Source organism: Lampris incognitus, chromosome 3 (assembly GCF_029633865.1).
Source record: "Lampris incognitus isolate fLamInc1 chromosome 3, fLamInc1.hap2, whole genome shotgun sequence".
Taxonomy (NCBI): domain Eukaryota; kingdom Metazoa; phylum Chordata; class Actinopteri; order Lampriformes; family Lampridae; genus Lampris; species Lampris incognitus.
The window spans coordinates 17,774,206-17,801,746 of record NC_079213.1 but is presented as its reverse complement, the minus strand read 5'-3'; the positions used below and the strand labels follow the sequence as shown (position 1 = coordinate 17,801,746).

The following is a 27,541-nucleotide window of genomic DNA, read 5'->3' as shown; positions in this document are numbered from 1 at the left end:
AAGTGAATCAGAACAGATCTCAGAGATTTGAACATGAGGGTGATATGATATTTCCATTCACTGAATTTATTTTCAGAGCCAGCCAGCCAGACAGCCATCGATAGATAGATAGATGGTATATGGACTGCATTTATATAGCGCTCTTCTAGTCTACCGACCACTCAAAATGCTTTACAGTGTATATCTCACATTCACCCATTCACACACACATTCGCACACTGATGGCAGGAGCTGCCATGCAAGGCACCAACCTGCTCATCAGGAGCAGTTAAGGGTTCAGTGTCTTGCTCAAGGACACTTCGGCACGCTCTCCACAGGAGCCAGGGATCAAATCAGCAACATTCCGATTACTAGACGACCCGCTCTACCTCCTGAGCCATGCCACCGATAGGTAGATAAATAGATAGATAGACAGACAAGACTGTTAAGTATATACTAAACATGGAACACTGTTTTAAGTATAGGAGAATCCTAAAAAAATCAAACCATGGTGGCCTAGTGAGCAGGTACTTGGTTGCACGATGGTCAAATGTAATAAATGGGAGTTGCACTTGTGCAAAAGAGCCATTGATTAACATGAATAAACATAAGTACACATTAACATTGGTGAGTGTCCTGTTATAGACGCTTTAGTTTGACTTTTGCTGCTCAGTCTACTTGTGATACAGTTGGTGGACCAGGATATATAGAGATGGTAATCATCATCATTATTATTTTTTTTTTTTTTGTACTTAGCTTCTCATGGACACGAAATGGGACACACTTTGATGTTGAGAAAGACTCCAAGGTTCTGATGAAGCCTGGCTCGGGGACACTGGTCATTGACATCAGTGGGGAGAAGGCCGAGGCCTATGAGGGAACATACCAGTGCACCGCTCACAATGAGCACGGTACTGCCGTGTCCAATAACATTGTCATCCGACAGTCCAGTAAGTGTCAGCATTCATCGTTCAAGCATAATACCAACTTGAATAGATTTTTTAATGATAGCTATACGTTTTTCTTTCTTTCTTTTTTTTAGTACCGGTGAAATGAAATAGATGTTTTTAATGCATCACTTACACAACTGACTAAACTTTGGGCTGTTTTTACATGAATAGCTAGCTTCTAAAACGCCAAACATCTATTTTTAGGAGTTCAAAAAAGATCCAATTTGTAAAGGTGCTGGCATTGCATCAGCCAACATACGGAAATTAAAAACAAAAGGTCCTGCAAAAAGCACCAGCTGTTTTCATTTTGTACTGTTGGTAATTTTGTAACAGTACACATCCCTTTTCACATTAAATCCTTAAGCTCATTTTGAAATTGGAACTCTTCAAATGTAGGCCATCTATCCACAGACGAGAACAACCGGACTGCACATCAAAAACAATTGATCTCAGTGATTTTTATCCCCCGCCTGCAAATATTACTCTTCTAACTTGCTCAGCAATATCAAAGCGCTTTCATCAACTTCTCAATTTATTTTTGTTTTATATCCCCCCCTGTATTTAGTTGAGGTAGGTCTGCGTTTACCTTTGTTTGACGTTTGTGTGACTCGCAGGGTCCCCCTTGTGGTCAAAGGAAAGAAACGAGGCCATCGTGCTGCAGGCTGGGGTCTCCCTGGTGCTGCAGTGTCGGCCCCCTGCCGGGCTGCCCCCTCCTGTCATCTTCTGGATGGATAACAGTGAGTGCATATCTGGATTCGAGCACGGTGAATGTGCAGCGATTTGTCTGAATGAATGCGGCGAAGGAACGTGTGCACGACACGTCCAGGTCCAGGGACGGTCGCCACTTGCAAATCCCTTTGACTCAATGCAACAGCATCTATGTAGATAGATTTTGACACGATTCTGGTTAAATGCCTGTTAGATGTGTGTTTTTTTTAGAGCCTGTGTAAATCACTTCAATCGCTGACATGCTTCACAAAGCGATGAGTGCAGGTATTTTGTGTCTTGGGTACATGTCCCTGGTTGACATCAAACCTGTAACTTGAGCACTGTGTCTACTCTCTTCGTCCTCTAGCTTCTCTCTCTCTGTCTCTCGATTTCCCCTCGGGGATGAATAAAGTATTCTGATTCTGATTTATCTTTCCCTCTCCCTTCATCCTCCAGTCTTCCAGAAGCTGCCGCTGAACGAGCGCGTGTCCCAGGCCCTGAACGGAGACCTGTATTTCTCTAATGTTCTCCCAGCGGACACCAGGAACGACTACATCTGCTACGCCCGCTTTCCACACACACAGACCATCCAGCAGAAGCAGCCCATCTCGGTCACCGTCCTGGACAGTAGGTTTTCAATACCGACCTGGTGTGCTATCAGCCCGGTTTTACGTTTCAACGGCTTAAAGCTTGTTCGCTTTCAATTGAAGAGTTTTCTTCCAAAACTTTTTACATCCCGTTTGGAGAAAAAAAAACATGAATTTTGATTTTAAAAGTCCTGCCAACATGGTCACACGATGTGCTTCATGATGGCGCTGCTAATCTGAACCTATAAAGTTTCTTTTTCCAAAAGGTTTTATACTATAAGTTTGGAATGAAACTCCTCAATTGTGATGATTTTAGTGTTAGATTTGAGATGAGTAAAACAATCCACTATATTCACCATGGATGTAATTGTGCAAAAGGATCTCACCAGAAGTCCATTTTGCCATCTATAATGTATTTGATGCTGTATTTTTTTGTTTTTCCCCGCCTGTTCTGAGCGCAGAATCATCACCATGTGGCCTGTCTTGTAATATGGCATTGGCCCGGTGTCATGCTATCAATAACATGGTTACTTTTTGTTTGTTCTTACATCAAGTCATTGCAGCTTGTAATTAAGTGATGCACAAGATGTAATTAACAACAATGTACCTTACAATACCTTTCAGTAGTTAAATAGGGGAATGCACTGGAGCAAAGCTATTGCAAAATGAAGCATCCTCTGTTATTCTTCCTAGTACTGTATGCTTATGATTTTCTGTTGTATTACAGTGGATGCAATGAATGAGACTGTGGCTGCTTTGTACAATATCACTGATTTCTATAGTGGTGAGTGCTGCTGGTTCGACCAATCCAACCCCCCTGCCCACCCCCCCTTAATGTGAGCACAACATTGTACCCAATCCCTGGGCCTAACTTGACCTGAAATACACCCCTAATCTACCTCCGACCATGTCCTGTGTGATTACATTAACACAATGATACAACATACAACACTATACAGATACAAAACGTACCCATTAAGTGTCCTTGACTAACATTACTGGACTGCAGGGAACATACATAGACAACCCTCAAAGCATGCATAACACATGAAATGTCAGCCAATAACAATGGTATTCATTCATATAATATACATGGTAATCAGTAAGAATTCAAACTATGATCTCATGATCTGCTCCGTCTAACACACATCACTCTGTAAACCCATTGCTCAAATGGCCTGATGAGATTTACTCTGACAAAATGGCACATGTCTATTTTTATTTCATCTTTCTAGATCCTTCCATGTCCTTATTTTTATCACTGTGACCCTGGAAAAAAAAAACACATGGAAGGATCATTACTGCACACAAGCTGCTACCAGATTGATAGCAGACTGAAAACCCCTACACATCTTAGGGCAATGTCTCTTATATTCCCCCAGATATTGTCATATGTGACAGGATAGAAAAGGCTGGCATGGCTGGTAACCCATACGTTCATCTGGTTTGGCAATCACATTGTGTTTCATTATGATTCCCTCATTTTCTTTCCCCTGTGGCCAATTTGACATATCCCTGGTGTGAGTATGGACTTCCCTCTTACGTTTTACTCCACTTCCACCCCTCATGTCAATTTGCAGGCTCCTCTAATGTAAATAGCTTCAGCAAAATGTTTAGCCCCTGCAGGTAATGCCAGGTTGTAGGTGAAGCTAAAACTCCATTTGGGAGTCATACGGTGGCAAAAACATACCCTGGTTCTGATGTCCCTGTCCGGTTCTGATCGGGAGTGTGTGTTCCCTTTGTGTTCAGAGAGCCCCACAGAGGAGCGCCTTCCTGGTTTCTTGGCGCCTCTGGGACCCAGCAGCACCCAGATGGTCCTGAGAGGGGAGGTCCTGGAGCTGGAATGCATCGCTGAGGGCCTGTAAGGAGACCTTTGACTACTCCAGTATTGAGCTTTGCCTTATTCGCACATAAAGTCATGAAACTAATGAGAGAGAGAGAGAGAATCCAAATTGTGCATATTAAAACAAAGAAACTCCAAAGGGCCTATTATACCCCCCCCCCCAAAAAAAATCACAAGGACACAAATCACTTAAACAGCAACACCAAATAACACTATAAACCTGAACATGGAGGAGATCAGTGCAAAAACAGCAAAGTAAATAAATGTCTTTCATGGGCATATGGGTGGCGTAGCGGTCTATCCGTTGCCTACCAACACTGGTTCGAATCCCTGTGTTATGTCCAGCTTGGTCGGGCATCCCTACAGACACAATTTGCCATGTCTGTGGGTGGGAAGCCGGATGTGGGTAAGTGTCCTGGTTGCTGCATTAGCGCCTCCTCTGGTCGGTCATGGTGCCTGTTCGGGGGGGGAGAGGGAACTGGGGGGAATAGTGTGATCCTCCCACGCACTACATCCTCCTAGCGAAACTCCTCACTGTCAGGTGAAAAGAAGTGGCTGGCAACTCCACATGTATCAGAGGAGGCATGTGGTAGTCTGCAGCCCTCCCCGGATTGGCAGAGGGGGTGGAGCAGCGATCGGGGCAGCGCGGAAGAGTGGGGTGATTGGCCGGGTATAATTGGGGGGTGGGGGGAACCCCCTTTTTAATTCATTATAATAAATTGTTGTTATCTTTAACGTAGACAAGAAAATTGTGCTTAATGTGACACTATATAAATGATAATATTGAATCATCGCCCACCCCTGGACTTTGGCATTACTAGTGATGTACCTATTAATCTATTAATTATTATTATATCTATTAATTATTTTGTGTGAATACACACAAAAACATACTAACACACACACACACACACAGAGTAAAACATATAGTACATTCTTTTTCAGAATACGAGTTAATCCCGTGACTGTTGTGTCCATATCAGGCCCACTCCAGAGATCTCCTGGCTTAAGGAGGGTGGGGAGCTCCCGAGTAACAGGATGTCCCTCCACAACTTCCAAAAGACCCTGAAGATTGCGGACGTGATGGAGGACGACTCAGGCGACTACCGCTGCACGGCCAAGAACCGCCTGGGCAGCGCCATCCACGTCATCAAGGTCACTGTTAAAGGTCGGTGGTGGGATTTAAAGTGGTGCATTGTGGATTCAAGAGGTTTTTTTCAATAATCATTTGTGAAATGCTGCACAGCTGAATTGGTCATTATTATTATCGGTCATTATATTATTTTTTTATTTACTAAGTGTCTTTGCACACACAATATGATGGTGGAGTGCTTCTATATAAAACAAAAACAAAAAAAAACACGGAAGACACAACAGAGCATTTAGAAAACAGGAAGAATGAGTTTTTAAGAATATTTTCAATAGGAAGAAAATTCATTAAGAATCTTAATAGCATGAGGAATATTAAGTACAATTTAGGAAATAATAATTTGTACTTCGTATAGATTGAAAATCCAAAATGTAACAGAAAAACCTCACAAATTCCCAGTCTCTTACCTTTTTGTGTTATGTTCATTCTTCCCCAGCGGCTCCTTTCTGGATCAGTGCCCCCAGGAACCTGATCCTAGCCCCCAATGAGACGGGCATCCTGACCTGTCGGGTCAGCGGAGACCCCAAACCCAAGATCAGCTGGTCCATCAATGGAGTGCCCATAGACAGTGAGTGAAATACGAGTGAGGCTTGCTGTCATGAGGTTTTGATGCCGTAGTTTGCATTTTGTAGCAGCATCCGGTTGTCACAAGATGGCAGATGGTTTAAAAAGAGAATCAAATTTTTCCATTTAAAACAAAAAGAAAAACAGTTGCCTTAAATAAAGTCTGTGATTGACATGCAGATAAACCACCGATCACATTTTAATGCTGTCTTTTGATGACACACATATGAATTTATGAAGCAGTAATTTACTTTTGTTCTTATGAGTAAATTACTGCTTCAAAGAAGCGTCCGGGTAGCGTAGCGGTCTATTCCGTTGCCTACCAACATAGGGATCAGTGGTTCGAATCCCTGTGTTACCTCTGGCTTGGTTGGGCATTCCTACAGACACAATTAGCTGTGTCTGCGGGCGGGAAGCCCAATGTGGGTATGTGTCCTGGTCGCCGCACTAGCGCCTCCCCTGGTCAGTTGGGGCACCTTTTCGGGGGAGAGGGGGGACTGGGGGGAATAGCATGATCTTCCCACGTGCTACGTCTCCCTGGTGAAACTCCTCACTGTCAGGTGAAAATTAGCGGCTGGCAACTCCACATGTATCGGAGGAGGCATGTGGTAGTCTGCAGCCCTCCCCGGATTGGCAGAGGGGGTGGAGCAGCAACCGGGATGACTCGGAAGAGTGGAGTAACTGGTCGGATACAATTGGGGAGAAAAAAATCCTAAAAAAATCAAGATATTAAGATAGTCTACGGCTAAGCAAATATGACAGATTCAAATTCATGGATCAATGTCATTCACTTACACAGGTTAAGGACTCACACCTACAATGAGTGAATTCACTGTATCAACAAAGCCAGCAGAGGCATAAATACATGAAGTAGGACCTCTCACTGCAATTGCTTCCAGTACCGTGGTCCATAACATTCATCACTTTCATTTTCTGCCCAAGGCTGCTGATTTTGTAGCATAATAGTGATGGTAGCGCAACACAGCCACGATGATGCAATGGAGAAACCCTATTGGTGTGTGTGTGTGTGTGTGTGGGGGGGTGTGTGTGTATGTAATTATGTGTGTGTTTGCTCCATGCCGTATGGCAGAAGGGTATATTTCAAGTCAACATATGTTTGAACTAGACCATATACTTTGCCTGTGATCTCTGATAGATGCACCCCAGGACCCCAGCCGGAAAGTGGAGGAGGACACTGTGATTCTCAGCAACGTACAGACGGGGTCCAGTGCAGTTTACCAGTGTAATGCATCCAATGAGTTTGGCTACCTGATGGCTAATGCCTTTGTTAATGTTCTTGGTGAGTTGAAGTGTGAGTCAAAAATTATTTTCGATAAAGCATTTATAGAGACTTTTTTCCCCGAAAAATTCATATTAATGTATTTTGTGTATAAAAATTACATTAATGTAACAATTCTTTATATTGTGAGAATCATCCTATTGGATGATTTCAGCAATACATTGACATCATCCTTTTTGCAGATGCATGCTTTTTTTTTCCGTCATCACAAGAAGACAATACTATAATAGTGTGTGTTAAGCAATTCTAGAACATATTGATGACCCTTCTACCTTACCAACCCAACTTCATGAGTAACCGGCCATGATTTCAACATCTTATTCTGTTCTTAAAATCCGCTTGGGGAGGGAGAAAGCTAGGGAGACATTTTTGGTTATACAGACTGCTGTGGTTGGCACACAGGAAAAAAGTATGTTCTCCCCCTTCAGTTATTATAGATTACATTTATATAGTGCTTTATCTAGACACCCAAAGAGCTTCACAGTGAAGGGGGTAACTCACCTCAACCACCACCAATGTGCAACACCCACCAGGTGATGCACAGCAGCCATTTTTCACCAGAACGCTCACCACACATCAGCTTGAGGTGTAGAGGGAGGAATCTTAGAGCAAATTACAAGGGGGGCTGATTAGTTGGCCAGATGAAAAGAGAGCCAGATTGGGAATTTTGCCAGGACACCGGGGAATCCCCTACTCTTTGTGATAAGTGCCATGGGATCTTTAATGACCACAGTGAGTCAGGACCTTGGTTTAACGTCTCATCCGAAGAACGACATCTCCTACAGCACAGTGTCCCCGCCACTGCACTGGAGCATTTCTTGTTTTTTATTAGGACCAGAGGGAAGGCTGTCCCCTACTGGCCCACCAACACCACTTCTGGCAGCAACTCAGTTTTCCCAGGAGGTCTCCCATCTCCCATCCAAGTACTAGCCAAGCCCACACCTGCTTAGCTTCTGTCATTTGGCAGAGCCAGGGTACATGTTGGTGTGGCTGCATGTGTATAATGTGTAATATGTATATAATTTTGCTTGTTTTGCACAGCTGAACCACCAAGGGTGCTCACTCCATCCAACAATGTGTACCAGGTCATTACCAACAACCCTGCCTTACTGGACTGTGCATCCTTTGGCTCGCCGATACCACTAATCACATGGTGAGATTTAGAACAGCTTGCCTGTGTCTGTGAACACAGTTTTTCTGGAAAGGTGCAAATGAATGAGTTTTATTTTTCCCAAAATAAATTGAACAAAAAAAAAACAAAAAACACATTGAACTCAGATTGAAACCTTAACAGGTGGATGTTAGGCTAAGAGGTGTAGAGGGCATTCATTTTACTTTGAGTTTAATTCGCAGAAGAAAAGAGGCAGGGTGAATATTTTTTTTTTTTAGCCTGCAAAGTGCTTTTTTATGTACATTAACATAACAAATCCGATTTAGTGGGTGCTTTTTATAAACAGTTGAAGGACTCACATCTACAGTAAGGAAATTCAATAAATCAACAAGACAACACCATTTTTAGCATAAGTGGTGTAAATTGAGCCTTTACAGGACCCCATCGATTCTCGGTGTTTACAAGAACTCTTACTTGCTTGACTTTCTAATGTAGGTACAAAGACAGCCAGACCAGCATAAAGAATTCAGACCCGTATGTGATCCATGAGAATGGTACCCTGGAGATCCATGTAGCCCAGCCGCTGAACAGTGGCAAGTACACCTGCATCGCCACCAACAACCTGGGGGTCAAGGAGAACGATGTCTATCTGGAGGTTAAAGGTCAGATAACAGGATTTTCCCTGCCGTAAGACTCGAATGGATCATATGTTGAAATATTGCCCGTTAGAAATTACTATATTTTAATCTGAATCTATGTTATGAGGGCTAGTAAAGGTGCTGTGTCTATCTTAAGGAGCTTCTGACAGCATGTATGGCTGTTGATAGGTATTTGGATTTTGCAGGGATTAAACCTGTGACCTTTTGGTTATGGGATGAGCTGTCTTCTTTTCTTGAGGAAATCGGTGCTATCATTTTTAAATGTTATATTATTACTCTTGACAGTACTTTTGTCCTGTCTTCCTGTAACAGAACCCACTCGTATCCTGAAGCAGCCCGAGTACAAGGTGGTGCAGAGAAACAGCAATGCTGTGTTTGAGTGCAAAGTCAAACATGACCCATCCCTCATGCCCACCATGACCTGGCTCAAAAACAGTGGCGAGCTACCAGACGATGAGAGGTAGGCAGCACCAAATGGCCTTTGAAGTCACCTAGTAATGGTCATGCAAAGTTTAGATCACTTTAGTATATACTACGGCAAACAAACCTCCCCCTCCCAAAAAAAAAAAAGATCAAAATAACCAATCACTGCATTCAGAAGATTCAGTGATACAGATTAAAGTTGGAGAAAAAAAAAACAAATTGTGACTTGATTAAAAGAAAGAGAGGCAGGGCGCCCAGGTAGCATAATGGTCTATTCTGTTGCCTACCAACACGGGGATCGCCCGTTTGAATCCCCGTGTTGCCTCCGGCTTGGTTGGGCGTCCCTACAGACACAATTGGTCGTGTCTGTGGGTGCGAAGCCGGATGTGGGCATGTCCTGGTCGCTGCACTAGCGCCTCCTCTGGTCAGCCGGGGTGCCTGTTCGGGAGGGAGGGGGAACTGGGGGGAATAGCGTGATCCGCCCATGCACTACGTCCCCCTGGTGAAACTCCTCACTGTCAGGTGAAAAAAAGCGGCTGGTGACTCCACATGTATCAGAGGAAGCATGTGGTAGTCTTACAGCCCTCCCCGGATTGGCAGAGGGGGTGGCGCAGTGGCTGGGACAGCTCAGAAAATGGGGTAATTGGCCAAGTACAATTGGGGAGAAAAGGAGGGGGGGGGCAAATTCAAACTCACCCATGTTGTGGACTTGATAAGTGTTACAAGTTATTCCCAGAAATGTGTAACCATTTAGATGCATTATTCATGCATGCATTCATTCATTAATTTTATCCCTCGGCGGTCAGGTTTGTGGTGGACACAGATAGCCTGACAATAAAGGACGTGACAGATGAGGATGAGGGCACCTACACCTGCATGATGAACACCACCTTGGACCATGACTCAGCCAGTGCCATGCTCACCGTTGTGGGTATGTTCAGATTCTGTATTCACATTGAAGTGTTTCAGCACTCAGTGGGATGTCGAAGCTCATACTGTAGACTGAGAGAGAGACAGTATTTAAAAGTAAATTCTGCGTTATCAAGTAGCCCGGTCTGAAGTAACTTTGTAGTAACATAAAGTTGACATACAGATAACATAAGGATGGTTGACTGTCTCAGACCCGATTAAAAGTTTCCATTTGAAAAAGCAAAGTCTCCTCAGTTAGTGTGTCATTCACAAAGGGGGGATCTGCCAGCTGATTTTCTTTTTTCAAGTGAAATGCTGTCTTCTGACAGCATACATATTTTTGAAGCACTAATTTACTCACAAGAAGCCTATTGCTAGCAAGATGCTAACTGTCAACAGTCTTACCGTAACTTGGCTATTGACTCATAGACAAAAAAAACAAAAACAAAAAAAAAACACAACAACATTAGTGACTAACTGAATGTGTAACACAGATCTTATTTGGGGAGATTTTTTTGGTTTATTTTTTTCAAATGGGAAAATATAATGGGGGATTTTGGTGTGTGCTCCATCTGCCATCTTGTGGCAAATTTGGCCTAGACATGTCTGGGCCACTCGACGTACTATAAAGTTTGAGTGACCAGTTTCAGGAGAAGTGGATTGTATTCAAAAACAGAAATTAATGCAAATAAAGGTTTTTTGCATTTGTGGCGCCTCAGTTTACACAAAGCAAACTCATTGATATTAACAATAAGCTTTCTTCTCACGTATCCTGATAAAAAGTTTTATTCTCATTTCTTAAGAGTGTAAAGAACTCTTCCTCTTGGTATTTTGAAGCTTGCTTGATTTACTCATTGTTAAACTTAACTCACCAGCAACTGTAATCTCAGATTCTCACTGCTGTACTTTCCTGCCCTTTCCCTCTCTAAAATGCTGTGTCTGTTACTAACATCTAATTTCTTGTACTTCGCTCTTGCTTCTTGCTGTCTCAGAGGCTACTCCTACTCCAGCTATTGTTGACGGTAAACACACAATTGCGACAGCATGCTATTGATGATTTGAATAGGAGATTGAAACCACTGGCTTTCTATAGATCCTACAGAAAGCCACTTCTAGATTATATTTTTACGTATCATTGCTAATATGATTATCTGCATTGCCTTCAGAACCGGTTGAAGATTAATATACCTCCATTTTTCCTGAATTTATTTTGTTCATTTTATAATTTGAAGAGTTTTGGGTTTTTTTCCAACATGAGATATACACCATTTAATTGGATTTAACTCTGGTAAAACTATTGCTCAAAATTAAACCAACATGTTGCACCTTTAGTACGGTAGATAACATAATGCCAAAGAAAACATAATGCCATAGATAACATAAGTACGGTAGATAACTTAATGCCAAAGAAAACATAGGTACTGTAAATAACATAATGCCAGAGGTAACATAAGTACTGTAGCTAACAAAACGCCAACGATAAGTACTGTAGATAACGTAATGCCAAAGAAAACATAATTACTGTAGATAACATAATGCCAATGATAACAAAAGTACTGTAGTTAACATAATGCCAATGATAGCATAAGTACTGTAGATAACATAATGCCAATGATAACATAAGTACTGTAGATAATATAATGCCAAAGAAAACACAAGTACTGTAGATAACATAATGCCAACGATAACATAAGTACTGTAGATAACACAATGTTGTTGCTTAACAGAGCTGTCCGTCTTTTCTGACTGGACCCTCCAATTGGTGGAGATACTAAGTAAATGGCTTTATATAGTTTTTTCTTTTATTTCCCACTGCCATGAACTGATTATACGTGTTGTCTCTTAGATTTCCTACATCTTAGGGCCCAGTATGATACAGCCAAAAGTAACAGTAAAAAAAAACAAACAAGTAATGTACCAATCAAAAGGTACCCTCATAAAATCAGCCCGCAAAATTCACTTCGCTCATTGTGAATGAGGAAGACGTGTAGGGAAAAAAAATTCACGAAACTGAACCCGAGCTTGCAGGATTTAGCCTGGCTTCTTGAGGCTGTCAAAATGTACCAATATATTGGACCCTTCTGTAATATTAGGCTTTTCTCTATTTCTTTGGCTGAAATATGATGAGTAGGGTGCTGATTTATTACAAAAAGCAGCTCTTACGCAAGAACTACGAAGAATTACGTAGTGAGTTGTGTTGTTGTTTTTTAACCAGACAAAACAAAGAAAGTTTTTAAAAAGAGAAAAATAAAAGTTGATGCCTTAAGCTCTCAAACGGTACCCGGATCCAGTTGAAGCTAGCAGCAGACAAACTGGTTCAAGGTCCTCGGTCCTGAGCTCCTCATTGTGATTACAGAGGAACCGGACCCCCCGACAGACCTGGAGCTGACAGACCAGAGAGAGAGGAGCGTCCAGCTCACCTGGGTCCCCGGTGACGAACACAACAGCCCCACACAGAGTCAGTATTGTCCAACACATCTGGTCGCCTAAGCTTCTCCTTCACAGGCATCTGGGTCTTTAAGAGGCTAAATTTCAATGTTGAACATCAGCATTCAATACAAGAAGAAAAAAAAACCCTGAATGAATTTCTGAGTTTTGCAAGCTATTTGGTATGTTTTCTTATTTTCTACAACTTTTCAGAGCCTTTGAAATGCATGCTTTGATGTTATTGTGCATTGTCCACGACTGTTGAAACCTCTTATGAATCTGTAGGAAAAATGGTAGAAAATAAATGTTTTATTCTTTTCAATACATGTTGAAACATATCTTTGTAATTCCAATTTCTTTCTTTTAGTATTTTTTTTGGCATATGACAGTACACTCCAGTACTAGGACAGCTCAATATGTAGTAACATGGACTTAAACAGAATACAATTAGATTAAACTGTGCAATCAAACTCACTGTATTTTACTCTTGACCTCGAAATTGAAGTCCATGTGACAGTTAACAGTAGGTATAGATAGTGATTTGACTCTGTGTGTGTGTGTGTGTGTGTGTGTGTGTGTGTGTGTGTGTGTGTGTGTGTGTGTGTGTGTGTGTGTGTGTGTGTGTGCTTGCGTGATGTCAACAAACTTTCTTTAACATCCATGAACTCCCCCCCACCCCACGCCCCCCACCCAGATTTTCTGATCCAATATGAGGACCTGCTCCACCAGCCCGGCGTGTGGGTCAACATGACAGAAGTCTCAGGGGCGAGCACCACAGCACACCTGGACCTCTCTCCATTTGTCTACTACTCCTTCAGGGTGCTGGCCTTTAACTCCGTGGGCTACAGTCAACCCAGCCAGCCTTCACCCCAGTACAGGACCAACCCTGCAGGTACAGGACACAGTGTGTACCAAAACAAAAAACTCAAAATTAGAAAATGTAACATCACCATGTCCTCAGCAGGACATGCTGTTGCGTTGCTTTGCCAATTTCACTATCATCATTGAATATAACTGATCCTGTAAGCCTTTCATTTAAGTTTCTTGTGAAATTAGCATGCTGTATCTGTTGTGAGCGAAGTCTAATATTATGACTGTAACCTTTAAGTGATTTTCTTCCATATCTTGTTCAGTGATGCCAGTGTATGTATTTCAGCACTGCACCATATTGGATAGATGGATTGATTGAGAATGTATATGCATTTGTAACCTGCACGACAGGGGAATGGGCCTATGCTTGCGCAGGGACAGTTTACAGTCTAATGTCTAAGTTCAGTGGAGATTGGTGTAGGTTTTTTTCTAGACCGGATTCTAGTACTCACCCCAAAGACAACACACACACTCGTGGGTATAGTTTACAATAAAAAAACCAATTTATTTCAACAGTTCAAAGTAAAGTTATTTCAATATCAATACTAAATTAGATGTGTTATATATATATATATTTTACTCTATTATACTTTTTAAAAGTTCTTCCTAATATTCTATTTATTGTCTATATCTATCTATATTCTATTTTATACCCTTCTAATATATTACTTATGCAGCCATATTCTACACTAACAAATTAAAGAAAATAATCCAAAATAAAGTATGAGTGCACTCAAAGAAAATAATAAAGAAAAGAAAAGGGGGAATGATTCAGTCTTCCAATCTGTGCAAGGTGCAATGTCCAGATCCTACCACAATCACAGGGGCAAGTTAATGTAGAGGCGATGATGATGAATCCAAATCCAGGGCGATGATGGGGGCAATCCAAAGGGGGTATCCAAGGGTTCCAAAAGGGTGTCGCAAGAGGGGTTGTTCGGGGTACTAAAAAAAACAGTCAGGATTCCAGCAGCGTACAAAACACAAGAGAAAAGAGTCTTCCTTCTTCCTTCAACAGGAGATCATCTGTCAAGGAAGCTTCGTGGGAGGGATATTTTTTGTCGTAGTTCAAATGTCCTGTAGCTCAAATATCCGTAGTTCAAATATCAATAATTCAGGTATCCATAGTCAAAGTTGTCCGTATTTCTAAATATCCGTATTTCTCTTCTCTATTGTCGACGGTTGTTTGCATGGTTTAAACTCTGTAGCTCATGTGCCTCCTAGAGGCTACTCGTGGAACTTACATACGTCACAGGGTACATGTAATCATGTGGGTTACATTCTCCCCCTCTAAACCGCATCAGTCTCTGCATGCGTCTAAACACTGTATGGTCTTGCAGAGGGCACTCTAGAAGAATCAGGGACATTTCTGCCCAAACTTTCGAAAAATGAGGCCATGGCTAGGACTAAAGGTCTTCCTAGTTCACCATAACAGAGTCTCTCAGGGGGATGTCTTTCTCTGATAGATCTTCTGATCGGTTCGCTCTCAGACGGGTTTCCGTCAGACAGGTCAGCCTGGCCTGTCACACCAGTGGGCGGTGCACTCTCGGGTTCAAGTGGGTTGTTTTCAGGTGAACGTCCTTCAATAGGTCCAAATTGAGGTACAACAGTAGTAGATGATGCGGGGTCTCCCTCAGGTAAGTGTCTTCGAACAGGTTGAGAGAATTCATCTGTGACTACTTCTGTCTCACGCCCAATTGGTTTCTTTTCAAGTAACTGATTGTGAACAGACTCAGGGGTATGGGGTACTTCACTAAGGAGTGGACTATCAGATTGGGAGAACTCCGACGGACTTGGATTCAACCCGACTGGGTTCAACAGTTCCGTGGCACGTGCTAGAGGGGTGGCCTGTGTGGTTGTCCTAATGCTTTGGGGAAACCTTGTGGAGATCTGTGGATAGCAATCCTCATCCTCGTCACTGCTGGGCATATCTGGGTCAACAATATTGTCGTGCCTGGTCTGCTGCGAGACTGTTTCCCTGCGTCTCAGCCTCCTTGTTGGTAAGTTTGTGTCAGGTTCTGAGACTTTATCTGTAACAGGTAGAAAGCTGCAGGGCAGAAGAAGGTCTCTGTGAAGGGTACGGTGTGGACCTTCACCCTGTTCTTGCTTGACGACATACACTGGGCCATCTCCCATCCTCTTCACCACAGTATGGACTTCCTTTTCCCATCTGTCTGCAAGTTTATGTTTTCCTCTTAAATTGACATTCTTCACCAGGACTCTACCTCCGGTAACAAGTTCTGCGGCTCTGATCTTTTTATCAAACCTGGCTTTATTCTTCTCTCCCATCTTCTTAGAGCTTTCAGAAGCAAGTGCATAGCTGTCTTGGAGGCGCTGTCGAAGATGTTTAACATACTCTGAATGCGACTTGAATCCAATTTGGTCTGGTGTAAGACCTAGAACCAGATCAATGGGTAGTCTTGGCTGTCTACCAAACAACAATTCATATGGAGAGTAGCCTGTGGTGTCATTTTTCGTGCAATTGTATGCATGGACTAGCGGTTTGACAAAGTCCCTCCAATGATATTTATCCTTGTCTTCTAGCGTCCCGAGCATGCTGAGAAGGGTCCTGTTAAATCTCTCGACAGGGTTTCCACGTGGATGGTATGGCGTGGTTCTGATCTTTTCGGTTCCAATCAGACAGCACAACTCCTTGATGGTGTGGGATTCAAAATCTCTCCCCTGGTCACTGAGAAGGCGACTTGGAAAACCATACTGTACAATGAAGTTTTCCCACAGTGTTTTGGCAACCGTATTCGCCTTTTGGTCTTTCGTGGGGATGGCAATGGCAAACTTGGTGAAGTGATCCGTGATGACGAGGATGTTTCTAGTGTCCTTACTATCAGGCTCAATACAGAGGTAATCCATACACACCAGTTCAAGGGGATAACTGGTCTGTATATTCTCCATATGAGCAGCATGCTGGGAATTGGCTTTCCGCCTCACGCATCTTTCACAAGTCCTACACTTCTGTTCAACAGACTGAAACATCTTTGGCCAGAAAAATCTGGAACGAACAAGATGAAGGACACGCTGAGCGCCAAGATGACCGACTTCATCATGAAGGCCTTGCAATGCTCTTTCTCTGTGGCTACTAGGCAGCACCAGCTGATAGATCTGATTCCCACGATCAAGACATTTCCTGAACAGTACTCCATCTATAAGCTCTAGTCTATTCCATTCTCTAAGGAGCAGCTTGACTTCTGACAGTTCAGAGGACATCTCTTGAAAAGTGGGTTTTCGGTTTCCTTGAATGAAACTGATCACACGTCTGATAGATGGATCCTGTCTTTGAGACTGATACCAGTCATTGTGAGTCATTCCAGGGAGGGTGCCTTGTCCAGAGAACACAAAGTCATCAGGGATGGCAGAAGCATCTAAAGCTAAGGATTCGGCAAGAATGGGGAGTTCTGGCTGCAAATAGTCAGCCAAAGTGGTCACAGAGTGGCGTTGACATAAAGCAGACAGCATGTCGCCAGAAACAGTTTTGCTTTCTCCATCCAAAACCCTTTGCTTCAGCTCTTCTATCCTCGCTTTCTCCTGCTTGAACTCCTCATCTTCTTCTGACGGACTCTGGGGTCTTCTGGACAACCCATCGGCATCTTGATTGCTGATCCCAGCCCTATACTTTATGGTGAATCTGTAGGTTGACAGAGCGGCTAACCAGCGATGTCCTGCTGCATCAAGCTTTGCTGTGGTCAACACATAAGTTAGGGGGTTATTGTCTGTTAAAACCTGAAATTCTGTTCCATAGAGGTAATCATGGAATTTCTCACAGATGGCCCATTTCAAGGCGAGGTACTCTTGCTTGTGGGCAGGATAGTTTTGTTCACTTCTGGATAGTCCTCTGCTGGCATAAGCTACAACCCTCAGCTTCCCATCGTGTTCCTGATAGAGCGCAGCACCGAGACCATCGCGGCTGGCATCAGTATGCAGGACGTAAGGAAGATTGGGATTGGCGAAGGCAAGAACAGGGGCCGAAGTCAGTTTATCTATGAGAGTTCTAAAAGCAACGTCACACTCTTCAGTCCACTCATTTCCAAAATGTAAGGTGGGATTGATGGAAGTCTTGACCCTGTCCTTCTTGTAAATCTTCCCTCTTTTCCTTGGAGCAACATAGCCAGCAGTTAGAGCATTCAATGGCTTTGCTATTTTAGAGTACCCTTCCACAAAACGTCGGTAATATCCAGCAAATCCTAGGAAGCATTTGAGCTCTTTTCTGTTGGTGGGTTGAGGCCATTCTCTCAAAGCAGAGACTTTGCTTGGATCTGTGTGGACTCCATTGGCATCAACAACATGGCCAAGGTATTTAACAGAAGTCTGGAAAAAATGGCATTTTTCAGGGGACAACTTTAGGCCATAGTCTTTGAGCCGGTTCAACACTTTCATCAATCTGGCCTCGTGCTCTTCTAGTGTGTCAGAGAAGACAATCAGGTCATCCAGAAATACTAGTACTTCATTGAGATGCAGGTCTCCAACACATTTCTCCATCAGTCTCTGAAAGGTGCTTGGTGCATTTGTCACACCTTGGGGCATACGATTAAACTCATAGAAGCCTAGAGGGCAGACAAAAGCGGTCTTGTGCTTATCTTCCTCTGCAACTTCTACTTGATAGTAGCCTGACTTCAGATCCATGACAGAAAACCATTTGGCTCCACTAAGAGCAGAGAAGGTGTCTTCGATGTTGGGGAGAGCATAGGCATCTTTGATCGTTCTCATGTTCAGCTTCCTGAAATCTATGCAGAGTCTTATTGCACCATTCTTCTTCTTGACAACTACAATGGGGGAAGCAAATGGAGACTCTGACTCGCGAATAATTCCAGCGTCTAGCAGCTCTCTTAGGTGTTGTTTGACAGCATCTCTGTCAGAGGGATGAATGGGTCTGGGTCGCTCTCTAAAAGGGGCCTCATCCTGGAGTCGGATGCGATGTTTTACTGCAGTTGTATGACCATGAGACAGGTCATCAACAGCAAACACCTCTGGCATGCTGTTCAGCTGGTGTGTGATCCGTTTTTTCCACTCTTCTGGAATGGGGGAATCTTCCAAATCAAAGTTGGTGGTGTTACTCTGAGACTGAGGGATGTCAGGCACAGTCATATTTTGGGATTCAGACGGCATCACATACTGTGCTACCATCATTTCAGCTATCACCTGCCTTGGATGCAGTGTGACACTACGATCAGTCACATTTCTGAGAATGACAGGAATCTTGTTTAAAGATCGAAGTGGAGTTTCTATCAAGGAATTTTCAACGAACACTCCACCAGGTAAGGAAACGGTTTCAGGGGATTCGACCACGAAAAGGGAACGTGGGAAATGTTTCTTCACTCTGACATCTCCAAAGACAGACACTTTTCTTCCTGGTGGAATGGTGACAGGATGGCGTCCATGCAACTTAACATGATTGGCTGAAATCTCTTCCTGATGACTTAGGGCAACATGCTGGAACAGCAAGATACAGTCACTATTGATATTGGGCCTTTGTAAGAATTCTCTTCCATGCTTTTCTATGCCACCTTCATATAATCTGTCAAGGACATTGGTTCCAATCAATAGGGGAATCTGAGTGTTAAAATGGCAATTTGGCACAATGAGAACTAATGAAGAGACCTGTTCAGCTACGCCAGTGATGCTGCTGGGGAAGGAGATGAGGGCTTGGATATAACCCTGGTAAGGAACATGTTGGCCACCTGCACCTTCTATCTGGAAAAGAGTCTGAATGGGCTGGATGGGGAGGAACGATAAGTGGTTCAAGTAGAATGTCTCTGAAATGGTTGTTACTTGGGAACCGGTGTCAAGGATTGATTCACATTCTATTCCTTCAATGGAGACAGATGCAGTGCAGCGTGGCCCTACAAGTTCACAGGGAAGGGATAGGCTATTTTGGTATCTTTGTCTGTATCTATTTTTTCTTGTCTGGGTTCTATTCATAATATCATTAATGGGTTTGGGACTGTTATGCTGGTACTTAGCTCCTGAACGTCCCGAAACAGGAGATGCTACTAGTTTAAAGGCATGGAGGTGAGGGTATGCGTATTCCTGTGAGCTTCACGTTTTTGTCTCAGCTTGGTGTTCTTTTGATGGACAAGAGCGGGGTTGGGGGCACTCACACAGTGGGCAGCAATGTGACCATCTCCACCACATTTAAAGCAGAACCATGGCTTGGGAAAACGACGCGTGTAAATTCGAGGTGTGGAGGCATTCATGACCATGCAGCTGGTTTCAATCTGAGTTCTGTTTGGCTGTGGTTCTTCCTTGATGGACAGGGTTGCAATTTGTTTCTTTAACTCAGCTACCTCATCGCGGAGTTTCTGTGTGTCTTCATTTTTGTTTTCGGCTGGGGCTTCGATTCCATAAACAGTGTGGGCATGCACTGAAGCTTTTGAGCTCCCTAGATGTTTCTTCATCCTATCTAGTTTAGCTGAACGACGGCCTTCTTCTGTCCTAAGCTGATGAAGCAATTCAGGAAATGAGGGTGGGCTATTTTTTTTCTGTTCAAGCTGAAGACCTAAAATCAACGAGTGGTCCCAGCATCCTCTGCAGAACTGTCTTATTAAGTGTTTTTCTGAATCTACAAGTGAAGCTCCCCCTCTAGAGATGACTTTAGTGAGGAGGGTCTGAAGTCTGAATAAATAATCAGATGGCTTCTCTCCAGAATTCTGGTTTGCACTCAAGAATGCAGCAAAAAGCTCTTCTCCATCTTCTACGACTCCAAAGGCTGATTCGATGTGGTTTACGTACGCAACAGGGTTTGCATTGACACCAAGTGGTTTCACCATGTCAGAAGCTGGACCAACCAAACTCTCTAGAACCTTTCTGATTTTTTGTGAATCGGTGACATAGTTGTCACTTAGAAGCAGCTCAACTTGAGTTCTCCAAGCTTCATAATCTACTTCCCCATTTGGCTTTGGAAGCCTACCTGAGAAGGTTCGAATTTTACTTGGGCTACTGTATGGTTGTGTTGACTCATTCTTAATAACATGTTCTACTACTACGTTCTGGATGCTCGGGGGATTAATGATGTCTTCTTCAAGGCTCATTGAATTACGCATGGATGAGTGTGTGGTTGGAGCACGGTGAATGTCAGATATAGATGGCCGTCTGTTACATTCTTGGGTCATGCTAGGCGTGTGCTCAACATCAATGCTAGGCTTAGTGTCTTGCATAGGGCTGTGTTCTGGTAAAGATGTGTTGTCAGTTTTCTGTGATGCTGTAGACCGAATGCGCCTCAGTCCATTTTCTAAGATGGAGGCATAGCCTGACATGGCACTACCACCAATAGCGCTGAGTTCTTCGAGATATTGCTGGGCTAAGTCTTTGCCTATTTCCTCTTGACATATTTGTCTAATTGTTCTGACATTCCATAGAGTAGTTGGATCAACAGGGCTAGGTATAAGGCCAAGGGTATCTGGGGTTATCCTGGTGATTGACTTTTCACACTCAAATTCTATTATTACCCTACCATTAGGTTGGTTGGGCTCATCCACAACTCTGATGCAGGATGAGATCTTCCCATGTTGTTCGAAGAAGCTTATTATCGTTTCGGCAGAGCTCATTTCATTGACACCTTCAACTAATAAGCAGTTTTGTCCATGGACTTTATACTGATTGCAAAGATCCATATTGACTGTGTTATTTTCAAAATAAAAAAATATATAATCAAGTATTTTATAGAGAGGTGTGGTCAGTGGGGTAGTATATGGCCTGAAACGCTAATTAACCAATCTCCTGGCTGGCTCGCCAACTTTCTGTAACCTGCACGACAGGGGAATGGGCCTATGCTTGCGCAGGGACAGTTTACAGTCTAATGTCTAAGTTCAGTGGAGATTGGTGTAGGTTTTTTTCTAGACCGGATTCTAGTACTCACCCCAAAGACAACACACACACTCGTGGGTATAGTTTACAATAAAAAAACCAATTTATTTCAACAGTTCAAAGTAAAGTTATTTCAATATCAATACTAAATTAGATGTGTTATATACACTACCGTTCAAAAGTTTGGGATCACCCAAACAATTTTGTGTTTTCCATGAAAAGTCACAGTTATTCACCACCATATGTTGTGAAATGAATAGAAAATAGAGTCAAGACATTGACAAGGTTAGAAATAATGATTTGTATTTGAAATAAGATTTTTTTTACATCAAACTTTGCTTTCGTCAAAGAATCCTCCATTTGCAGCAATTACAGCATTGCAGACCTTTGGCATTCTAGCTGTTAATTTGTTGAGGTAATCTGGAGAAATTGCACCCCACGCTTCCAGAAGCAGCTCCCACAAGTTGGATTGGTTGGATGGGCACTTCTTTGAGCAGATTGAGTTTCTGGAGCATCACATTTGTGGGGTCAATTAAACGCTCAAAATGGCCAGAAAAAGAGAACTTTCATCTGAAACTCGACAGTCTATTCTTGTTCTTAGAAATGAAGGCTATTCCATGCGAGAAATTGCTAAGAAATTGAAGATTTCCTACACCGGTGTGTACTACTCCCTTCAGAGGACAGCACAAACAGGCTCTAACCAGAGTAGAAAAAGAAGTGGGAGGCCGCGTTGCACAACTGAGCAAGAAGATAAGTACATTAGAGTCTCTAGTTTGAGAAACAGACGCCTCACAGGTCCCCAACTGGCATCTTCATTAAATAGTACCTGTTAGAGCCTGTTTGTGCTGTCCTCTGAAGGGAGTAGTACACACCGGTGTAGGAAATCTTCAATTTCTTAGCAATTTCTCGCATGGAATAGCCTTCATTTCTAAGAACAAGAATAGACTGTCGAGTTTCAGATGAAAGTTCTCTTTTTCTGGCCATTTTGAGCGTTTAATTGACCCCACAAATGTGATGCTCCAGAAACTCAATCTGCTCAAAGAAGTGCCCATCCAACCAATCCAACTTGTGGGAGCTGCTTCTGGAAGCGTGGGGTGCAATTTCTCCAGATTACCTCAACAAATTAACAGCTAGAATGCCAAAGGTCTGCAATGCTGTAATTGCTGCAAATGGAGGATTCTTTGACGAAAGCAAAGTTTGATGTAAAAAAAATCTTATTTCAAATACAAATCATTATTTCTAACCTTGTCAATGTCTTGACTCTATTTTCTATTCATTTCACAACATATGGTGGTGAATAAGTGTGACTTTTCATGGAAAACACAAAATTGTTTGGGTGATCCCAAACTTTTGAACGGTAGTGTATATATATATTTTACTCTATTATACTTTTTAAAAGTTCTTCCTAATATTCTATTTATTGTCTATATCTATCTATATTCTATTTTATACCCTTCTAATATATTACTTATGCAGCCATATTCTACACTAACAAATTAAAGAAAATAATCCAAAATAAAGTATGAGTGCACTCAAAGAAAATAATAAAGAAAAGAAAAGGGGGAATGATTCAGTCTTCCAATCTGTGCAAGGTGCAATGTCCAGATCCTACCACAATCACAGGGGCAAGTTAATGTAGAGGCGATGATGATGAATCCAAATCCAGGGCGATGATGGGGGCAATCCAAAGGGGGTATCCAAGGGTTCCAAAAGGGTGTCGCAAGGGGGGTTGTTCGGGGTACTAAAAAAAACAGTCAGGATTCCAGCAGCGTACAAAACACAAGAGAAAAGAGTCTTCCTTCTTCCTTCAACAGGAGATCATCTGTCAAGGAAGCTTCGTGGGAGGGATATTTTTTGTCGTAGTTCAAATGTCCTGTAGCTCAAATATCCATAGTTCAAATATCAATAATTCAGGTATCCATAGTCAAAGTTGTCCGTATTTCTAAATATCCATATTTCTCTTCTCTATTGTCGACGGTTGTTTGCATGGTTTAAACTCTGTAGCTCATGTGCCTCCTAGACGCTACTCGTGGAACTTACATACGTCACAGGGTACATGTAATCATGTGGGTTACACATTGTTTTTGTTTTTGCAAAAAAACTGAATGTAGTTTTTAAATTGTCTTTTCTAGCTCCTGATGAGAATCCTTCAAATGTTCAAGCTGCTGGTACAGAACCTACCAACTTGATTATCTCCTGGATGGTAAGTCATCACTGATGGTAAGGATGGACATCACTGGATGAGATATGGTGGCCTGAATGTAGTTGTGGCATCACTTTAAAGTTAATTTAGTGTGACTAAGCGTAGGTCTGATTCTTACCGAGAACAGACATAGAGGAGGCTGGTTCTGGGATACCCAAATGTACTGATGAGCCTTCTGGAAGTGTCATGGGCCTATTTATTAATTTGAATGTTCAATTTCTGCTGATACTTTTACCTAAACTGCTTTACAGTCAATCTACTTTATTTTGTCATTTGGTAGTCCCAAATTAGATTGTCGGAATACACAGCACCAGAAAAATTCAATTCAATTCAATGTATTGTCATTAAAAACAATGTGCAGGCACATGTTAAAAATGAGGGCTGTGGCTTCACAAAACAGTGCAAGACAGACACAGACAAACACAGCAAACACAGTATAAGATATACAAACATGAAGATCAAAAGCTAAGATAAGTTAAAAATGAGCAAGAGTACAAAATATTTAGAAATATCTACAGACATTCAGCGGGTGGCCAGGTTCAGGTGGGCAACAGCTTGTGGAAAGAAGCTGTTTTTGAGCCTGGTAGTGCGGGCTCTGAGGCACCTGTAACGCCTCTCAGAGCACAGGGGGGAGAAGAGTCCATGGTTGGGGTGGGTGGGATCTCTGCTGATGCTCAGACCCCTTCGCAGGCAGCGTTTGTGATAAATGTCTTTATGGCTGGGAGCTGGGTACCGGTGATATGCTAGGCCGCCTTGACGACCCGCTGCAGAGCGTTCTGGTCTACTGAGGTGCAGTTGCCGTACCACACTGAGATGCAGCTGGTCAGGATGCTCGCTATGGTGCAATGGTAGAAGTTGGTGAGAATTTTGGGGGATAGACAGGCGCTCCTCAGCCTCCTCAGGAAATGCAGGCATTGTTGGGCCTTTTTCACAAGGGCCTGGGTATTTAATGTCCAGGAAAGTTCCTCGCTGATGTGGACTTCAAGGAATTTAAAGCTGGAAACACGCTCCACTTTCACCCCATTGATGTGTATGGGGGAGTGCCTGAAGCTTCTAGACCTCCTGAAGTCCACAATCAGCTCCTTCGTCTTCTGCACATTAAGGACAAGATTGTTGGTAGTACACCATGGTGTGAGGGGCTGAATCTCGTCCCTGTAGGCCGTCTCGTCATTGTTGGTGATACGGCCAATGACTGTGGTGTCATCTGCAAACTTAACTATAACATTTGAAGGGTGAGTTGGCAGGCAGTCATGGGTACAGAGGGAGAAAAGGAGGGGGCTCAGAACACAGCCTTGAGGGGCACCTGTGCTGAGGGTCAGGGTGGAGGAGGTGTGGTCACCTAACCTAACAGACTGAGGTCTGTTGGTCAGGAAGTCCAGGGTCCAGTTACGGGGGGGGGGGGGGTTGAGGCCAAGGGAGAGGAGTTTGGTGGTTAGTTTTGCACTGCATTTCTTACATTTTCCTTACATTTTTCCGCTACAGTTCTTACCCTAGAAAAGTCAGAATATTTGGGCTTTTTTAAACAAAATCAGTCTTTGCTGTGCTCACAGAAGTTCCCTTCAGCCTGAGCTAACCATAATGACTTACTGAATAGAATACATAACAGAAGAGTTAAGTTTTTGCAAAAGTTTTGTTTGCAGTTTGGTTCAGTTTGAGTATGTTGGATATGTGGTGGTTACATACATGAACATAATTGTACTGATTTTACCTTCAAAGGAGGCTGTCAGGATTTCATGGTTATTTCAGTATATAGTTATTTCTACCTCACTATCCCACTATATAGTTATTTCAGTATATAGTTGGCACGGTCACCTCACAGCAAGAAGGTCCTGGGTTCGAACCCTGGGGTTGTCCAACTTTATGGGTCATCCCAGGTCGTCCTCTGTGTGGAGTTTGCATGTTCTCCCTGTGTCAGTGTGGGTTTCCTCCGGGTGCTCCAGTTTCCTCCCACAGTCTAAAAACATGTAGGTCAGGTGGATCGGACATTCAAAATTGTCCCTAGGTGTGAATGTGTGTGGGCCCTGTGGTGGACTGGTGGCCTGTCCAGGGTGTCCCCCCGCCTGCTGCCTAACGACTGCTGGGATAGGCCCCAGCATCCCACGACTCTTACGTAAGTAGGATAAGCAGCTTGGAAAATGGATGGATGGATGTTCTCTTAGGATGTGACTTTTCTCAGTCTTTTAATTGAAAGCCAAAGGGCGTTTATTGTCTACTATACCCATAACAGGGGCAGTGCAAGTACAGAGTTGTATATGTGAAATATAAAAACTCTGACTAAAGAACAACTTACTCTCCATCTGCACAGCCATTGAAGGGTCTTCAGTCCAATGGGCCTGGTCTGCAGTATAATGTCCAATGGAGGCAGAAGGATGTGGAACAGGAGTGGTTCGCTGAGATTGTGACCAACTCCTCCAAGTACATCGTGTCTGGGGTGCCTACCTTCATGCCCTTTGAGGTCAAAGTTCAAGCACTGAATGATTATGGCAGTGGCCCGGAGCCAGAAGTGGTGCTGGGTTACTCCGGGGAAGACTGTGAGTGAACTGTTGTAAAGAGTTGGCACATTATAGTTGACTTTTTTTCTTCTTTTTTTGGGGGGGGGGGTTTGTTCTGTAGCAAAAATTTTCATGTCTCTCACTCTTATCTCAAAAGTCAAAGAAACACAACTAGTACATTTGCCAGTTAATCTCTCACATGCACCAGACCCCTACACTGCGGAAGTCCTACAAAATCAGTGGCAATTTTGAGACTCAAAATGGGCATTTTGGAGATCCGCCAATGCACATCTATTGTAAAAACAATGTAAAATGTTCATATTTTGGTACTAGATAATACAATTTGCAGAGGCAACTGGTACGACTTATTGCAATAATTTCATTGAGTCCAAGGCTCAAGAAACGAAGCCAAAGAAAGTTATTTTCACTCCAATAATTTCTGTTCTAAAATTCAATTTACACTCTTAAGAGTCTGAACACCATTTCAGTAATGATTATGTTAAATGTGATACTTCATGAACAAAGGGGTTACCTTTCTGAAGAGAACATAATTCTGGTTATTTGATTTTTATTATGTTTCCCATTTCTATAATGCTCCCTAGATATAAAAATATTACGTTGCTTCAATGAAACGGCGTAAAATTAAGCCTTAAATGATTTTTTTTCCAGTTTTTTTTTTGTCCTTTCACCTGCCTCTCTCTCTTTCTCCCTCTCTCTCTCTTTCTGGCATGCAGTGCCATTGTCTGCCCCAGAGAGTGTGCAGGTCATGGTCCATAACAGCACCCTGGCAGAGGTGCACTGGGAACCTGTCCCCTCCTCCACAGTCAGGGGAAAATTACAGGGATACAAGGTACTGTTAATAATGTGGCTCTGACTATGTCTCTGACTTTGTTTAATTCAACTGTGTCACTGCACATCTTTTATTCATTCAAGATTTTGCATAAAACTGTGTTGTTGTCCACTTGTGCACCTGTGTTCATCTGGTGTTGTGGGTGTACGCACACAGTTATGCATTTGTGTGTGTGTGTGTGTGTGTGTGTGCATATTTATCAAGTAGCTTTGTTCAGATTTTTGCTCCATTTGGTGTCAGCCAGTCATGAGCGGGACCAGGCCAAGCAGACTATCCAAATGCAATGTATGTTAACCTTCGGCGTCCCACAGGTGTTCTACCAGCGCCAGCGCAGCCTGAATGAGCCAGAGGAACAGGAGGCTAAGGAGGAGCAGCAGGTTCTGATATTTAGCGGGAACCGCAGCGAGGGACGTTTACCAGGCCTCCAGCCCTACAGCATCTACAACCTCATCATCAAGGTCCTTAACAGCAAGGGGGAGGGCCCCCCCACCACCAACAACAACTTCAAGACCCCTGAGGGAGGTACGTATGACAGAGCGCCTATAAAGGTGGTTTAGAAATTGTTCATAAAAGAAATGTTATGGAAAATTTTTGCTTTTGTGTCCCAATATACTTATGGCTACACATTTAATGTGCTCTTAGACCTGCTGCTTTACCATGCTTTTGGATATTTGTAGTTGCTTAGGTGGAGCTGTTATAATTTC

General features: G+C 42.9%; 1 protein-coding gene across 1 annotated transcript in view; it reads left to right on the top strand.

Moving 5' to 3' along the window:
• The first annotated feature begins 778 nt into the window (after window positions 1-778).
• nrcama (neuronal cell adhesion molecule a) overlaps window positions 779-27,541 on the top strand; it is a 40,102-nt gene continuing 13,339 nt past the window's right edge. The window contains 18 exon segments of the mRNA XM_056276655.1: window positions 779-929; window positions 1,544-1,666; window positions 2,094-2,268; window positions 3,978-4,085; window positions 5,051-5,235; window positions 5,654-5,785; window positions 6,938-7,081; window positions 8,123-8,234; window positions 8,688-8,854; window positions 9,164-9,311; window positions 10,081-10,205; window positions 11,176-11,205; window positions 12,540-12,641; window positions 13,305-13,502; window positions 23,425-23,495; window positions 25,801-26,026; window positions 26,722-26,837; window positions 27,149-27,359. Coding sequence (XP_056132630.1) covers window positions 794-929; window positions 1,544-1,666; window positions 2,094-2,268; window positions 3,978-4,085; window positions 5,051-5,235; window positions 5,654-5,785; window positions 6,938-7,081; window positions 8,123-8,234; window positions 8,688-8,854; window positions 9,164-9,311; window positions 10,081-10,205; window positions 11,176-11,205; window positions 12,540-12,641; window positions 13,305-13,502; window positions 23,425-23,495; window positions 25,801-26,026; window positions 26,722-26,837; window positions 27,149-27,359 — 2,509 coding nt within the window. The 5' untranslated portion in view covers window positions 779-793.